Raw genomic sequence first — 17,821 nt, 5'->3', positions numbered from 1 at the left:
AACCAAAGGCATAGTGGGTCAAAGGCAACTCTATTTTGATCTGGCAAGACGACTGGTGACATGGAATCCTCAAAAACAAATACCCAGAACTCTTCTCCTTTGTCCTCCAGGATACTATGACCATTCAGGAGTTCATTCAAAATCCAGACACTCTCCAGGTTTTTCATATGCCACTATCGACTCAAGCTTTCCAGCAACTACAAGAACTGCAGAACATCACCCAAGACATTCCACTTTCAAGTAATCGAGACAGATGGAAATATCCTTGGGGAGACTTTAAATTCTCCTCACTCAAGATGTACAAGTGCCTGATGAATGGGCCGCCAGCAGATCCTATCTTCAAACGGCTTTGGAAAAATGCTTCCATGCCCAGATACAAAATCTTTCTTTGGCTCATGTTACATGACAGAGTAAACACCAGAAACCTTCTGCATCGCAAGACCTTTCACCTGCCATCATATAACTGTGAACTCTGCCGGAATTATGTGGAAGAAACAGCTCTACATCTGTTTTGGGACTGTGACTTTGCTTTACAATGTTGGGATTCAATTGTTCTCAATAGAAACAGGGGCAAAGAAATTTGCTTAAGGAAACCTTGCCAAGGCCCATTGCCTTCGAGATCATTACCATGGGATGTTGGCACATCTGGATGCAAAGAAATGGGAAGCTTTTCCAAGCACGCTCAGCCTCAGTAACAGAATGGAGATGTTTGCTCAGATCTGGATCAAAAATAAATTCAAAGATCAGCTCACTGATTGGATTGATCAAGCTTTAACTTAGTTCATTCATGGAGTTCCCCAAAACTGGAATTGGATAGTGTAATTTGTTGTTTCATCTTGTAAATATAACTGTTTTGCTAATAAATACCGTAGAACGATTGTTCTACGGGTTTGGTTAAAAAAACATGGCTTTGTCCTCGCACGCGGCAATGATGACAGCTTTGCGTGGGCGTCCTATAGCCATGGTCTTCAGTTCTGTCACAGCACAACGGCGTCCGCATCTCAACACGGACGCTAACATGGCACTCCTCGTGCCGGCGTGGAGGAGCCATGGTCCTCAGAGCATCTCCAGCCGCGCCCACAGGACGCCCTCCCAAGCACTTTTTTTAGCACCGGCGATACAAAAAACGCCCAGCCATGCCCCCAAGACGTCGTTTAGCGCTGGATTTGGGCAAAAACAACCCTAGTGACCCCATGCCAAACCCAGCCCCCGGGGGGGCACTTGGGGCCGCCGGCGCTACTTTTTGCATGCCCAAACCCCACCTGTCAGCCTATCTCCTCTCTCTATCTCTCCTCACTTTTTCTGTTAGGCCCACCCATGTGCGTGCAAAAAGGAATCTCTTCTCTCTCTCTTTCTCTCTCCACATGTGTCGGCTGGGTGGGGGGGGCAGCTGGAAAACTTTTCACCCCCAATGCATAAGTTTCGCCGGGGCAACCCCAGGAGGCTGAAAAAATGCCTCCTGGAGGGCACAACGGCTGGAGATGCTCTCAGCAGTATCTATTTTATGTCCACATGCTATGTGCGAGTGTGAAGAAAAAAATCATAATTCTGAGTTGTAGATGTCCACATGCTATGTGCGAGTGCGCTGTAGTAGTGAAGAAAAAAATCATAAATTCTGAGTTGTAGAGCCTTGAGCACACGATGGACTAGTTGCCAGTTGAAGGGAGATTTTTGGCTAAAACTCAACGAAAGCAACCGTATGCAAACGAGAAAGCCATTAAGGCGTAAGCTCAAATCCTATCAGCAAGCCCGCGTAAATGCACACGTTTACAGATGATCTCATACTCGCATAAATAAACATTTGTGGGGAATGGGGACCGGTCATCACAAACCAAACAGAATGGTGATGCTAACCAAGGTAAAGTCGCATCAGCATCAGCAATCTAAACAGAACAATCATACTAGCCACTAAACATAATGTATGACGGGAACTCAGAAGCAACTAACACATGATAAAACTACCAGAGAGTAAGCTGACTGCTGGGTCAGCCCGTTGATCAAGGGGGCTACCAACCGTGACTCAGTACTTCTAAAAAGAAAATGAAAAGGATGTCATTGTAACCTGGGTGGTAGGACTATCTTAACCATACACGCATAAATAAATGAATATACTTGTCCGCAGTCTACACCAGGTTAGCAAATATACATTTCACGTATATAGAGAGGATCTCGTGAGTTGCTCCGGACAGACTAGTGCTAAACTACTAGTCCCTGGAGTTTTTACTCCATCTGAACTAAGCATACAAACACAGCGCACCCTCACACTGGAAACATTGGGAAAGGGAAAATCCCAGCGCTAAACGGACGAAAACGAAATCTTGAGCTCTGAAGTCTAACGCTCATCTGCGACCATGTCGACTTTATATTCATCAACTATCTGAGCTGAAACTGACTGTGATGCACCTGAATCCCTACTCTCGTCAGGTGGTGTAGGTTTCTCCAACAGCTTCTCCGTGTCGCCAATGTGCTTGTCACTGTCTAATAGATTTTCTTGTTCTGGCTCCTGATCATCACTTGATACAGGTCCTACTGCCCGTGTGGTACTTAATCCAGTTGCATCAACTACTGTCAGCAAAGAGAACTCTGCAGGTCCCGACAATCCCCTCCTTGGAGCACCAGCGTCAGGAGCATTCCCCGTTGGTGATCTACAAGACCCACTGGTAATGCCATCTAACCCAAAGAATTCATCTCTCTGACAACCAGTTTCAGGAGCCTCTGACCTGGCCGTGCAAGCAGCAGCAACAGCTTCTGAAACTTCCATTGTATTGCGTGTTTCTTCAAAAGCAGGAGGTATCACGTCTTGCCTCTGACTGCCAGCGGAAGAAGATGATGGAGAGTTCAAGTTTAGTGAAGGGGCATCATTAGTCTGATCAATTGCAGAAGTAGGTGGAGCTTCCATTAATTTTGGTGCTGGAGCAGATATTTGATCACCTTGCCCAGATCCAATTTTGGGATGCTCTGCTTGCTGAACCTTATGTACTCTTCTCTTCTTTGGAGTATTTCTCGGGTCCTTTGGGCGAGAAAGGCGAGGTCCTTGGAATGGGAATGGAGGTATTGCTGGTTTTTGTTCTCCAAGAAGTAGGCACACAGACTCTGCAATTGCTAAAACAGTTGCTGGTAGTTCACATTCAATTGGCTTAGATGGAGCGCGCACGGCCTCCTGCAGCCAATGCGGTAGCTTGTTTGATCTGGAACTTCCAAATATGCCAGCGTTTTCAAGTAGAGGACTTGAGTGCTTTGTGTGATACAGATTCATTTCAATGGGCTGTTTACCTAACCTCACACGCCGCTGCATCTCGTGAAACAAGTCGGCCTGCCCATCTGTGACACTATGAAGAAGAATGTTCTCATGAGAACTTGATGCAAATTCATTCTGCTGGATCGAACTACTGTTTGGTATGTTTATGGGTAGTGAACCAATACTTTCCATCATAAAAGGATTTGGCATATATGGTGGGACCAGTCCAACATCAGCTTTCTCCCACTTGTCAGATGTGCTTCCAGGAAAATCCCCACCATAACCTGTTTTATTCTTGAAATCCTTCCATGGTGCCAGTGATGGGCCACCCTCACTCATGTAACTCGAAGGCTCAATATGAGGAAATCTAGATGGTATATCACTGCAACCTAATTGAATATCAGTTAGGTGGGACTGCAACTTAGGAGGCTCCATCTTAAGTTTAGAGAAGTTGCTTCCACTTAGTGCCCGAGACATCATGGCATCAGATAAACCAGGAAATGTGGAGTTGGAACTTCTGGTGGCTGTAGGCATTGGTTCCTCCATAATTTTCTGCTCCTCCAAAATCCATCTCAATGCTAGCTGTTCACTAGTGCGGTGGTTCAAAAATTTCAACTTTGGATCTCTAAGCATGGCATCCCAGTTACCCCTTCCATGCCTACGAACTCCAATCCACAAAGCATCAAGTTCATCTTCCGACCAATAATCAGGTTTTGACCTCTTTTTCATGAATTTATTTGTGGCATACTGAGCACGCATCATTATATTGTCCAATACCTTCTTGTGATTTTCAGGCATGGCTGAATGGATTGGTTGAACTGGGCTAATACCTAGCCCAGGAAGAAGGGCAGACATATCTGCCATGAATTTTGACCTCGCCTTTTTTGAACTTCCAGCAATATCTGCCATGAAGTTCGGTAAAAATGAACTGTTTGGCAATTCTGGGATAGAATTACGAGCATACTCCTTATTAGTGCCCAGTGGGAAGTTGGGAAATAGATCTGGTACTGACTTCATATGACTGAGTGGAATATTGTCTTCCAGACCAAAGTTCGGAAGACCCATCTTCCCTTGAAATGAAGCAATAGAAGGTAAAGGATTTTCAACAGGGTCACAAAGCCCCTTCCCAGATATAGGAGGAATCTGCACAGAAGAACCATGTTATTCCTTATACTTAACAGAAAACAGCATGCTCTGATCAAGAATAACTATTGTTGTTGTTGACTATAGGTACAAAAAGAAATCTTAGGGTGCAAGCAACATGCCGTCCTAACATAAATAATGTGGAAACATTAACTTTTGTCTTCTGACAGGAGAACAACATGGACAGTGATAATAACGCGACTAAATAAAATAATCCTGCGGAATGTAAAAAGGAGCAGTGCAAATTTGAGAAGAGCACATACAGGATTGAAGGGGAAATAGCTATCTGGAATGATGTTACTCAGCCTTCGCAAAGCTTCGGATGAACCAGGAAACATAGTCTTGCTGGGATCCAATTGGCCCTGATTTTTGAATTCACTAGAATACTCGGCAGCAGAAGGTGACAGTGGCTTGTTGAATACTTCACCACTAGCTGGTTTTTGCTCTTTCATGTTTGGCCCACAATTTGAATTCTTGTACGAGTTTACCTGATCAGCATTCGGAGCACAAAGGCCAAGGACAGGTAAGAGGTGATGTGGAGTCCCTTGATTTAAGACATCAGTTGCCTTTGAGTGGTGCTTCGACGAAGTAGCACTCGCAGCAAGTTTGGCATGAAGCTCTCGAGAGATTTCAGGATATCTCTTTGCTTTCTTCGAGGAATGCCTCATTTCTGCAGTTGAATCACTGAAACGTTTAGCCCCAGATGGCTGCACAGAGTCAGGATCTTCTACAACTCTCAAAGGGTTTACACCATATTCATTAACACTAGAGTCATATAGTTTTATGAAATCTTCAAGTTTATCATCAGCATAGCTCTTGATTGTGTGCCGCTGAGCAATCCTTTCCTTCTGTCTAGCTCGGAGCTTTCCACTGTTGCAACCAGAAGTAAATCAATGCCTGAAGAAAAACTGTGCATGCAAAAGCAATTACATGGATCCCCAGAGGGGGTGGGAGAGAAGGGGAGGGCATACTATTTTTCCTTCAAAGCCAGTCCAGCTGCAGTGTATTCTCGCTTGGGTTCATCCCCATCGTCAGAATCCTGCATAGCAGTATCAGCAAAGCATTGTCTAGCTGCATATAAAATCTAAGAGTGCATGGCAAATAGCGAATGAAAATCACAGTGCAGCCAACTATTAGCTACTCCCGCATCTGTCGTAGGCGTATAGCTAGGAGCCACAAAATTGAGGTAATATTCGACGGAATTAGATCATACTTGTTTTTTTATAATTAGATCATACTTGTTCACACCAGATATTCCCTGCATTTCAAAACTTAAGTTTTGGAGAGGCGCAGTTGCAAGGGAGTGGCTTGCAGGGAAAGGCTGAGTGGGGACGTGGTCATGGAGCCAGCAATTTGGGGTGCTAGCGAAGGAGTGCCGGTGCTTAGAGCATCTCCAGCAGAGTCCATAAACAATTTTTTGGGGGATTGGGGGCTAAAAACAAGGTCCAGCTGGGTCCCCCAAAAGGGGAGGACCCCATTTATTGGCCACCAGCCCAGCCCCAATTCCCATCAACAGAGAGCAGGAGGAAGTTTCATCTCCCGCCCACGCACACGCCTTCCTCCTCCCACGCCATCAAGCTCCACCGCCTCCCCTCCAGCTGCCGATTCCTCACCCCCCCCCCCCCCCCAACACACACAAACAAACTGGATCGAACCATTCCCGAGGTGTTATGCCGCCGAGCTCGCCATCTCCGCCCTCATTCTCGTCAGCCCGCCTCCGCCTCTGTGTCGCTCCTCCCCTCCGGCCATCTCCACCCCACCCCTACATCCCGCGCCCTGCCACATCAGGGCGCTGACCCATGGGAAGTGAAGATGAAGGAAAAGAAGAAAAACCGGCCAACTGACATGTGGGTCCTGTACGTCAATGTAAAGGCGAAAGAAAATGGGTGCTCACAAATGGGAGTGATGTCAAATTTTGAAGCCTCAGAAAATGGGGGCTACCGTTGGAGAAGCTCTTAGGGTGCAACCACATTTCCAGGATTTGCAATTTCGTAATGAGTTTAGGATGGGCTTCTGTTGGAGATGTTTTGGGTCGAAAATGTTCCCAAGCATCCTCGGAGTACCCAGTCTAAGTATATTTTCAACACACAAGAGAGGGGGCAGGGGGGGTTGTGTTTAGGGATTCCATGTAGTTTTTTTTCGAGAAAACGCAACAGAGCTTGCCTTTCATTGCTTTGGAAAGAAAAGAGAGTTTGGATTACATTCCTCGTAGGAGGCAGTTACAATGCTCATGAGCACATCAATGAACATCCCATGTTTGTGGTACGATGGCGCGAAGCCCTAGAGCGCCTGCTCTGGCCAAGAGGGCGGCCTCATCCTTGATCTTCGTAAGCAGGTCATTCGCCGAGGGCCGTCCCCGGTTGAAGACGCAATCGTTACGGTGTATCCAAATCATCCATGGGACGAGGAGGGTCGCGGAGGCGATGCCCTTGCGCATAGGTTTTGGAGTGAACTGCTGCGCCGTTTGCCACCAGTCGGGCGAGACGCAGGAGAGCCGGAGCCAGTGGAGCCGAGAGCAGGAGAGCTGTCGGGCGAAGGGCCAGGCGAGGATGAGGTGGTGCATGGTCTCGAGGCCTGGTCGCAGAGGAGGCATCGCGCGGGGTGCTGCAGGCCGCGGCGGGCGAGGCGGTCTGCCGTCCAACACCGGTCGAGGCGGACGAGCCAATGGAAGAATCGGACGCGCGGAGGCGCCCAGTTCTTTCAGGTGAGCTTCCATGCAGCGCAGCCCGTGGAGCCACCGAAAGTGGCGATGTAGACCGATTTGGCGGAGTAGACGCCACGAGGACTCCACTTCTAGGAGTGGCGGTCCGGCTCGGCAGAGAGCGTCGTGCGGCTGATTGTGTGCCAGAGCTACAAGTATTGCCCGATCTCATGGATGCCAACCGTGTCGTGTATGTCCCGCGCCCATCGGCGACGGTCCTGAGTTTGTGGCGGCGCTTGGGAATGCATGCATATAGGAGCGGCGCGGTCTCGCGAACGGATCGCCCGTCGATCCATCGGTCTTCCCAAAAGAGGGCCTCCATGCTATTCCCAATTTGCATGGTGGTGGACGCAAAGAAAAATGCACGCTCCTCGACGGTGAACTGCAAGTCGAGGCCAGCCCACGCTCTAGTGTTGTCTGTGCGGCTGAACCATAGCCATCGTGTGCGGAGCGCGAGGCTGGTCCGGGCAAGATCGCGCACGCCGAGCCGCTGAGCGAGAGCGGACTAGCGACTCATTGCCAGTTAACATGGCAGTGCCCGCCATTTGCCTCCGCGCGGCCGGCCCACAGGAAGCCTCGCTGGATCTTCTCGGGCGCCTTGATGGTCTTCTTGGGGGCGCCGGAGCTGGTGAATCGGGATCGTGCTAAGGACGGCCTTGACTGATTCCATGTAGTCCGTAGGGGTACAGCCGACTGAGGAAGCATGCTCCAAGTAATGTTAAGGTTCAAATAAAAAATCATGACGACATGGGCAAAATTGAATCGCATGGGGCCTGTGGTTCAGTTTTCACTTCCAAGTTCAAATTTTGCAGCAATAGCATCGCAATGTCACGCAAAATATTTAAGAGTGGTTAGGGGAGACACAACCAATGTTTGGTAGTAGGCTCGTTCTACCACAGTTTGGCTCAGCCATAGTCAAAATCTAAGTTTGATCCTGGCTCAGAAGGAAGCGGTAGCTGTATGCTTAACACATGCTAGTCAAACGTTGCTTTCAGGGAAAACTGTCTTCACTGCCATCCCCTGACTTTTGCAAAAAACTCAGTGTTGCCATAACGTTATATGCCACAATCAATGGATCAAGGTGGTCAAAATGAAGATATACTCCTTGCCTACTTGCTAGGAGGACAGATCTCGTTACTTACTACCAAAACAGAACATCCAGCAAGACAGAAATGTTCGCGCAGGGACAAAAGTACCTCACTTAATGCTTCATTGGCAATTGCTGCAAAGGTTTCCCTGTAAGAAACAGCTTTCCTTAAGCGCTTGCCTCGACCAAGGGATGCCTCCTCTTCGATTTGATATTGCTCCCATCTGAAACACAAATATGCATTTAGTAACCGACCATCATGCCCACACAGAGACAGAGAGAGAGAGCACTAAGAAAACAAGTGATTCTTGCAATTAGTACACCATGACTATCTAGCCCTGTCTGACCTAAGGTTTCTTAAGGTGCTACGTACCGCTTCCTAACTTCTCCAATTGGATACATTCTAGAATTTGAGTATTTATTCTCCATTTAGTGTGTCTTTCTGTTTCTGATTTGTTAAAGTTATTAAGTAAAACAAGAAAATATGAAGAAAAATATCATCAAGGCAATAGATAGCCTGGTAAAATAACAAGTACTTATACATGGTATTGTAAAGCACCTGAGACGTAAAAGTTTATCCCATTCATTTTCTTCCACAGGATTAGCTGCATCATGTTTTGTTTCGGATGCCTGTTCACAACCATCGTTGTCAATATTTGGAATGTCCTCAGCAGCACCGGGATCATCATTTATATCATCATTCCAATCGATTGACTGCTTCACGAATGAAAGTAAAAGAAACTATTAATTGAGATCCCGGAGATAAGTTCTCAATTGCACAAGGTAAAATCTATTACCGTCTCAAAATGTAAGACGTTTTTTCACACTGTCAAAAAACGTTTTACATTTTGAGACAGAGGGAGTACATCGCAATAACATTAGTAACCACCATCCAAAAGAAACAAGAAAAGTAACAGTAATGTAGTCCAAGAACAAAAAGACTGAACTCAAAATTGGCGCATGAATCCATCTATAAGCAGATAATGACAATAAATTCTAGTCAGATGACTCTGGTTAGGAATTTCCAAACCAAGTGTTCTATCCCTATTAAGTAGTACTATAGCTTGGTGAGACATGTACAAGACGACACACTCATTTCCATAACCTACCAATGAATCACTGCATAAACATTTAATATTCATTATTTGAAGAAAAACACACACTATTAAATTACCTTTACAGTGCCAAGCATATCATCATTGTCCAAATCCCCATCGGTGCTTTCAGCTACAGTTGTTGGAAGGCTAGATCTATCAAGAAGCCTCATAATAGCATTTTCATCCCAAATAAGCTTGGTAGAACTGCCAATACATTTATCCTCATAAACATCACCTAGGCCACCAGTTTTCCTCCTATGCTTAACCTCAATATCAGATACATCATGTTTAGCACCAGAAGCTTCATCATTATCTTTACCATTCACCTCATCGTTATTCCTGAAGAGCTCCTCAGTTCCCCAGCGAATGATATCTTCCACTTCCTTCTGTGATTCTGATTTGTTAACAAAAAGTTGATCAAGCATCAATTTCTTCTTGGCAAGTTGCAAGATACGCTCCTCAACACTAGCACGCACTACAAGCCTGTACACTAAAAGTCTGTTTGACTGCCCAATCCTGTGTGCCCTATTCATCGCCTGTATATCAGCATGCGGATTGAAATCAGAATCATATATGATAACAGTGTCTGCAGTTGCCAAATTGATCCCAAGACCACATGACCGTGTAGATAACAAAAATACAAAACGGGTCTTGTCCTGATTGAAACGAGTAATAGCTGCCTGGCGCTCAGCCACAGACACCGAACCATCTACTCTTTCAAATGCTTTATGACCAAATTCCAGAGTCAGATAATCTTCGAGGATGTCAAGAAGTTTAGTCATCTGAGAAAAAATAAGAACACGATGCCCATCACTGTGTAACACTTTGAGCATAGAATGCAACAAAGCTAACTTTGCTGAGGCCTTTATTCTCATTTCATGCAAAAACTCTGGTGAACCTGATTCGGGTTCAGTTCCAGGAATAAGATATGGATGGTTGCAAACTTTCCGAAGCTGCATTACTATATTGAGCAATGACTGATGAGCACCACCTTTTCCGGTATTACGCAGTACTTGGTAGTTCTTTGTAAGCATAGCACGGTAGTATTCAGCCTGGATTGATGTCAGTTCGACAGGCACCATTCGCTCTGTCTTCGGGGGGATATTTTTCATTGCATCTTTTTTCAGCCTTCGAAGCATATGTGGTGCTACCAGTTTCTTCAGCTCCTCCACTTTCTCTGCTGTTGCAAGTTCATTAAACTTCTCCTCAAATGATGCTAGAGAAGGGAAAGAAGCAGGCTGTAGGAAGTTCAACAAATTATACATTTCACCAATGTTGTTCTGTAATGGGGTTCCAGTCAACAAAACCCTGTGCTGAAATGAAAATGTATTGAGCAAATTGAAGAGTTTACTGCTAGAGTTCTTTAGACGATGCCCTTCATCAACTATAAGAACTTCCCATGGCACAGAACGAAGATATGTAGCATCAACAAGCACCATCTCATAAGTGGTAAGCAAGACATTGAACTTGTGAGACTTTTTGCTTTTACCTATCTGGGTTGCATCGCCTTCATGCCACTCATATTGACGAATTGTAGATCTTGCCCGTGCAGAACCATGATACTCCACAACATTTAAATGAGGCGCCCAAGATGCAAATTCAGCCATCCAGTTAGGCATAGTAGAAAGAGGAACCAAGACAAGACAAGGCAAGTTAATCTTGAATTCACAGCACAAGGACGACAGAAAAGCACAAGCTGACACCGTCTTCCCAAGACCCATCTCATCAGCAAGGATAACATTTTTTGACTTGCACCAACATTTACGCAGCCAGTTCAATGCTTCCAGTTGATGTGGGAAGAGCATGCCCCCCTTAAGTTCTTTTGGCTGCTCAATCAACACAGTCAGCTCTTGGCGGTTTCTTGCATTTGCACGGTTACCTCTCACATCCCTGTCCAAAGCTTGGCATTCAAAGTTTTTGAACTGAGTAACCAAATGGACATACTTCAGCATGATAGGTTCATCTAATCTTTCCCAGGTGCATTCATCATAAGGAAGGCCACACCATTTGATTAAAGCCTCTTCTACTTCATCTAAGGAAACACGCAGAGAAATAACGCGTTGTGGTTGGCACCATTGGTCCTTGCAAATGTTTATCAAACCCATTCCATACTTTGCTTTGTAATTTTCTAGTTTCCGTTTTGCTAATGTTCTTAGTTCAGATTCAGAAATCCAGCTATTATGGATGTTTGATTTTCCAGCCCATTTGACCAAAAATTCATATGCAGTATCATCATGGCCATTTCCTGCAATTTCGTTTATGTTTCCATGGACTTTACTTTCAGGTGTCAACTCTTGTTTGGTCTGCACAGTTGCATCAACTTCGGAAACTGAAAGTTTGATATCACCCTTTTCCGATGTTCCTTCAACTGGAACATCAGATACTGCCTCAAAGTCACCATTTACTGAAGGTATGTTCTCTCCTACTACTCCAGCATCCTTTACTGTGATGATTTGGTCGGTGCAACAATCTGACAGTGTCTTTGTGGCTTCCTCTGGGTTCACTGACTCCTTTTCATGGTATTTTCCATTATTCTCCTTTTGCATTTCACCACCATCCAAATGATCTTCACAGGGATCATGTGCTGATTCATCAGCGCATACATCCTCTGGAGTGGTGTCAGTATCGTTTCTTAACGGCTGTGTTGGCACACTGGAAGAACTAGAAGGAACCCCACCTTCCAGCTGCAAATTAGTTAATTCAATCTGCTCTGATAAAGCATGGGGCTGCGAAATGATTTGGCTTGTCTGAAGCCGACAGCCTAGGATGCGGTCAACCTAAGCAAATCAATGTTTGCAATAAATCAGAGAACGTAGAAAAAAGGCAAAAAAAAATGAATGGATGAAGATGCAACACAGGTAATTGATGGTGTAGGTATTTTCCAGACCGAACCTGCAGATCCTCCTGAGGAGTTATTATCATATCCCCCGCCACAGGTAGCACCTGCACCATTTTACCAGATATATTAACGGCATTCTGAATAGATATGTTCAAGGAAAAATATTTAAGATAAGAATGAATCATCAAACTAGACAAACATTAGAAAAGCAGTGAAGGCTGGTCATGGTAGCAACCAAAGACAAATGATCCGAAAATGCATAGACAAAATTAGACCCAAAAATAGAAGTAGAAAATAATAATCAAGCCAGTTTAGTGTTAGGGGATTACAAATACCACTAATATCAAAACTGACAAGATGAACCATAAGATTTTACCAAAGCTACCATGTATCTCCCAGGTTAAATCAGAAACCATGGTAAGATGTATTATTGAAAAATTATTAATCCGTTCAAACAAGAATAACTGTGGCAAGTTTGCTGAAATACTATTTAGTGTGTTCATAAAGTATGGTTGTAATAGAAACAAAATGAGCTTATGAAGATTATAACAGAAAGAGTGCTAACAAAAGCAAAGGAAGCTGCAGAAGTGCAGAGAATGAAAAGGTAGAAAAATGACATGGCAGAGGTAGAAAGTAAATGAAAAAATATTCTTAACTGAACATCTAACATACTAAATAAGTTCAAGTAGGTACATCAACCAGAAAATGGCTCAGCGCCATTTCTGGTAAGGTAAACTGTATAGAAAATGTCTATGGTTTTGAATATTACTCCCTCCGTTCGGAATTACTCGTCCAAGAAATGAATGTATCTAGATGTATTTTAGTTGTAGATACATCCACTTTTATCCATTTTTGTGACAAGTAATTCCGAACGGAGGGAATAGAATAAAACATAGCGTGTTTGAATACCTCTGAATGTTGTTTATCAACAAATTTCACTTTCTTTTTCCCTTTCTTGGCACTAGATGTAGGTGTTCTGCCATCCAGAGATCTCCTTTTTGGTGGTGATTCGCAGTGCTCAGGAGATGTAGATGCCCCCATTGACGAATCACTGCCAACATCAGTTGCCAAATATCTGAGCCTTTTTGTTTCAGATCGCTTAGAGTCTTTGTGACTATGCTGCCTCTTGGTTTTATATTTCTTTGGAGACAAGTCCATGGAGCGCAGATGTTTCTTCATTTTCAAAGCACCTCCATGTTTCTCCCGTTTCTCTTCTGAAGACTGGCCAATGAATCCTGACTTCAAGGGCTTCGTAATTGCAGATAATTCTTTGGTCGAGCGCCTCTTCAAATGTACTATCAATGGCTTCTTTTTCTGAACTTCATTGTCCTTCACACTGAGATCACCTTCCTTCAATGCACCAGGGCATGATAGTTTTACTTGTTCGTTTGATTCACTTTTCTCTTGTATGGGACTCCGGGTATTCAGAGAGACTTTGTTATGGGGAGATGGGCTATCTGCTATGGTGCTTGTACGCATTCTCCTTGTTCTTTCACGTTTGGAAGTGTCAGCATCCGCATTTCCTAACAACTTCAAGCTAACTTGTTTCGTACGACATCTTGGGCATTGCCAGTTCCCAGGCGGTGCACGCTATATTTGAAATGTAACGGTGCAAAGAGATTAAGACAGAAAAGTACACCAAAAAAAGAGAGATGTGCAATCAAACAGTAGAAACGCTTCAAACCTTAAGGGGGGGGTTAAGACATTCCAAGTGGTATGTCCGTGGACAGCTATCGCAACACAACAAATTGCCACCAAGGTCACATTCTACACACTCATAGAAATACTGAAGAAACAAAGAGAATGTGTGTATAAGATAAGTTGAACAGCAATAGAGGTGACATACAAAAGTATTGCAAAGAAAAATAACAGTACATGAAGCCTTAAAGTGGTAATAATTTGTAATTGACAAGTGAATAACTGGAGAAGATGTAAATGCTCAGTTAAAACGTAGTATTGATTTTACTTTTGGCAGATATAGTTGCTTAGAATGTCTCATGATGATTTAGCGCCTGTTCGGCGGCTCTCCGCGGAGCGGAGCGGGCGGAGCGCCCTTTTACCAGCTCCCCGATTTATAACTGGATCGCCACTCCGCTCAGGCACGGAGCCGCAGAGCGGAGGGAGTCCGAACGGGCCCTTAATAAGATCTGTCACTCAATTTTAGTTTGCATCCTGAACGCGACGACACCAAAACAGTTCATAGGTTTCCCCTAACCAATGAGCACACACTGACAGATATGACGAACTGTTGCGAGCATCAGAGAGTTCACATGTTAATAGAACATGTAAGCTCCTACTGAAAAGCATCACTTGAAGTATTTGTGTGATGAGAGATTTCCAGAACTGTTACCATCTAGTCGTTTCATCAAAGCTATACAATATGTGGCCGATGAGGAAAGGTGTTACGCCCATGGTTAAACAGAAAATGTGATTAAATCATCGTTTAGCATTTATTCATGGAAGAGCAACAAATGAAGTACTTCCATTGATCAATTTTTATATGCTTATTTGTTTTGTGATATTCACAAAAGTTGGAAGGCATGCATCCATAGTTAATGCATGCATACTTAGGCCTCCTTTGGTTTAGAGGAATCTTGTAGGAATTTCATAGGATAGGATTTCTATAGGAAAAAAATCCTTTAGAGCCCTTTGGTTTGTAGGAATGGAATCCTATTCCTATGGAGGAATTCTTCCTATCCTCCACATTTCATAGGAAAATAAACATTAGCCTAGACTCAATGGAAAAAATCCTATGATGTGAATCAAAGGGCATCTCCTTTCCTATTCCTACTCATAGGATTTGAGATACATGTCATCTCATTTCCTATAACTTTCCTATTCCTACGATTTTCCTACCCTATGAACCAAAGGAGGCCTAAGCACACAAAGTATTGTCTCGCATTTCCAGAGAACTATTAGAATGGTATAGGCATTGGCAAATTTTAACATGGTCCCTCTTACATCCTCTTTTCCCATGGGAGGTAAGAAGGTAAGAGTTACTCAGACCCACTACCTAATGAAATCAACGGCTCAGATCTATTATATACTCTTACCTCTCATGTGAAAAGAGGAGGTAAGAGAGACCATGTTAAACTACTGATAAGCATTCGTGTTGGCGACTTCCTCAATCATAGAGCTTTTTTAATCTACGAACCTGGTCAAAATAGGTCTTACAAATATGGATGGATGGAGAGTAAATCACAGACAATATCCACAAGATAACTGACAAGTAATAAACTGATAAAAAGAGAAGGAATTCACCCCATCGTGTCCTCTTATCTTCTTGGCTGATGTAGAAATGCTAGTGTCATGCTTGGACCTCTTTTTTATGGAACCATTGTTCATTATAGAGTCCGATGTTGGTGATGTAGCCTCATGCTCATTTGACGAGCTAGCTGTTAACTTGCTTCGCTTTCTTTTGAATTTTGAAACCCAATTTCCATCTGCTGCACTATCACATAAAGAGCTCCTCTCCTTCATCGTTGGAGGACGTCACATGCTGCTAGCAACAGAAGAATGCATTTCTTTATTAGTAACTCAAAATATAAAAGTAGACAACCACTAATTGAATATACTAAGCTCCCTGTGTAGTCATGTAGTATTGTATGCATTACAATACTAATCTAAAGCGAGATTAAAAGTAGCTCAAGAGACAAGTACTAGAACAACCGAGGACTTGAGGTGCATGGATTTACTCAGAGATTACTTGTATAGTGTTCTCATACAAATACAAAGCATTAGCTGATGATCAGTCCCATATTAACAGATAAATGACAGCATTTGAATTATTGTTCGCTGAATGTTCCTTTTGCTTTGTGCCAATGTATCCCAAAAAGAAGGAATTCATGTATAGAACATGACAAAGCGAAATTAATGATATGCAACAAAGAAACAAAGCAGAACATTTTCCAAGCATGACCCCTTTAAGAAAGCAAACGGCAGAAAACAAGGATAACCAGAACATAGCATTGTTGTCGCTTGTCAGGACTAGTTGCTAATAATGAACTGATACTCAAAATAACTTCACGTATAACCTAGGCATGAAATACATAGCCAAATCCCACTAGGAACCTCACACTACTTCTTTGCTTCAGTCATTAATATACAACTGGATTGTGTTACCGATCTCTGTGGTACATCGCTTGAAAATCTACCACAAATTCCCTGTGATATATTGCTTTTAAATCCACTTAACGAGTCTAGCATAAGCAGTCAAACACACGATGTGACATAGTGCTAAAATTCGGCCACGACTAGCAAATACTATAGTTTACACTCCAGATGGTTCGCCTCGTATGCCCATTGCCAACGCGTATCCGGATTTTCCCTGCTGCTACTCTCTGCCGGACAGTGGTGTAGAAACAGCGCACAGGCAGCTAGAACCAGCTATGAATCATATGTGACAAACAGAAGCATTACCGTTTCTTACACAAGCTCACCAGCTGCTAACAAACCTCGCACCCCAAAACGCCCAAACCGGCACCCAAACACAAATCCGAATCTCCGCCCTAACCCCGCACCCCGTCCGACAGTCAAACCACTACACAGCAAAATTCTTGACAAAAAATCCCGTAGACCCACCCAATTAGGCGCTGAACCGCAGTACCGGGAGCGGCTTCACCTCGGGGGGTCGCCGCAGCGCCCCGAAACTGGAGCCGAATCGACGGAGGCAGCGGCGGATCACGCGGCCCGGCGCCCCACAGAGCACAGCAGCGCGGAGGGAGAGCCGGAACCGAGCGGAGCGGGGCGGCGGCGGCGGCGGTGGAATAGATGCGGGCAGTGGGGAGGGGTGCGAATGGGGAACGGGGACGCAGGGCGGGGGCAGCAGACAGCGGCGCGGCTATCGATGGGGAGGGGCACCCATCGGGGGGTGGTAGGGGGCCGTGCGCAGCGCTCCCTTCACGCGTCGCTTTCGCCTGCCCACCAGGGGCGGAGGTGGGTGACAGGCGGGGCCCTCGGGCGGCAGGGAGGGACACGTGGGGGCGGGCGCGAGGTGAGTGCCGGCTTCCGCGGTGGCGTGAGACGGCGGGCGGGTGGGTGGCCGCGGCCCGCCGCTCCAGGCGCGGGCGCGGGCGGCGGGTGGATGGAATTGATGGGATGATTCCGTTGGCCGTTGTTTGGGTGGGAAGCTGCTCCTCTAGTTAGTGCCAAGGTTTTTTGAGGTTTTATAGGTTGACACTGTGAGCTTTGGGAAAGAAGATACTCCTTTCTTCTTCCTACGTTCTGCCTTTTCTTGTTCTTACGTTCTGCCTTTTCCAGCCTTCAGCTTTCATTCAGTGACCATTCATCCTCATCTTTTCACTCGCTGCAGCACTGCTTTTTTCGGGTGCCATCACAACATACAGCGTTCAGGGATGGCGTCTTCCTCCTTGGAGTTACCGTTGTGAAGTTTATTTGCTCTCTGTACCTCATGCCATGAAATGTCCGAATGAAAATCTAAAATCATGCTATGCCAAATCGGGTGACCACAGTGTCCTCAACATCGTTTTTCCTTTTGGAGGCGTCATCTTGGAGATCCCGCCGATGGATTCCCACAGCGTGCATGATTGATGGCGGGACTTGGGTTTAAAGTGGTGCCGACACGGTCTTCTTCTTTCTCTTTTTTTTGCACTGCCTTTTGCGGCGTTTTCCTCCAATGAACTTTTGGCAATCAAATGCAGACAATTAGGATGCAACTCTCAATATTCATTAGATGCATATGCACATGCATATGTAG

At 44.9% G+C, this 17,821-nt stretch overlaps 1 protein-coding gene across 5 annotated transcripts; it reads right to left on the bottom strand.

Annotated features, from left to right (window-relative positions):
• Positions 1-2,072: 2,072 nt before the first annotated feature.
• On the bottom strand, positions 2,073-17,244 carry LOC109778096 (protein CHROMATIN REMODELING 4). 5 transcript variants are annotated; one of them, XM_020336644.4, is made up of 11 exons: positions 16,687-17,244; positions 15,367-15,604; positions 13,790-13,891; positions 13,015-13,695; positions 12,159-12,209; positions 9,344-12,043; positions 8,729-8,886; positions 8,279-8,393; positions 5,353-5,420; positions 4,645-5,251; positions 2,073-4,381 (listed from the first exon to the last, which is right to left on the bottom strand). In XM_020336644.4, the coding sequence occupies exons 2-11, from the start codon at positions 15,583-15,585 to the stop codon at positions 2,333-2,335; spliced, it is 6,750 nt and encodes a 2,249-aa protein (XP_020192233.1). In that variant the 5' UTR covers positions 15,586-15,604; positions 16,687-17,244; the 3' UTR covers positions 2,073-2,332. The 5 variants fall into 5 exon arrangements, with proteins under 5 accessions (XP_020192233.1, XP_020192236.1, XP_020192234.1 ...); XM_020336647.4 differs by having other exon boundaries at positions 8,729-8,883; XM_020336645.4 differs by having other exon boundaries at positions 16,712-17,160.
• Between the last annotated feature and the right edge of the window lie 577 nt (positions 17,245-17,821).

The sequence above is a fragment of the Aegilops tauschii genome, chromosome 2, assembly GCF_002575655.3.
Source record: "Aegilops tauschii subsp. strangulata cultivar AL8/78 chromosome 2, Aet v6.0, whole genome shotgun sequence".
Classification (NCBI taxonomy): Eukaryota; Viridiplantae; Streptophyta; class Magnoliopsida; order Poales; family Poaceae; genus Aegilops; species Aegilops tauschii.
Note: the sequence above shows the minus strand (reverse complement) of the source record. Positions and strands in the feature narration are given on the sequence as shown.

Bases quoted from the DNA above. Each gene is read 5' to 3' on its own strand.
- LOC109778096 (XM_020336644.4), bottom strand. From the start codon at position 15,585: ATGAAGGAGAGGAGCTCTTTATGTGATAGTGCAGCAGATGGAAATTGG. The intron at 8,394-8,728 runs GTGCTTTACAAT...TTTGTGTTTCAG, and splicing joins GATAAACTTTTACGTCTCAG to ATGGGAGCAATATCAAATCG. The intron at 5,252-5,352 runs GTATGCCCTCCC...TGGTTGCAACAG, and splicing joins CTGGCTTTGAAGGAAAAATA to TGGAAAGCTCCGAGCTAGAC.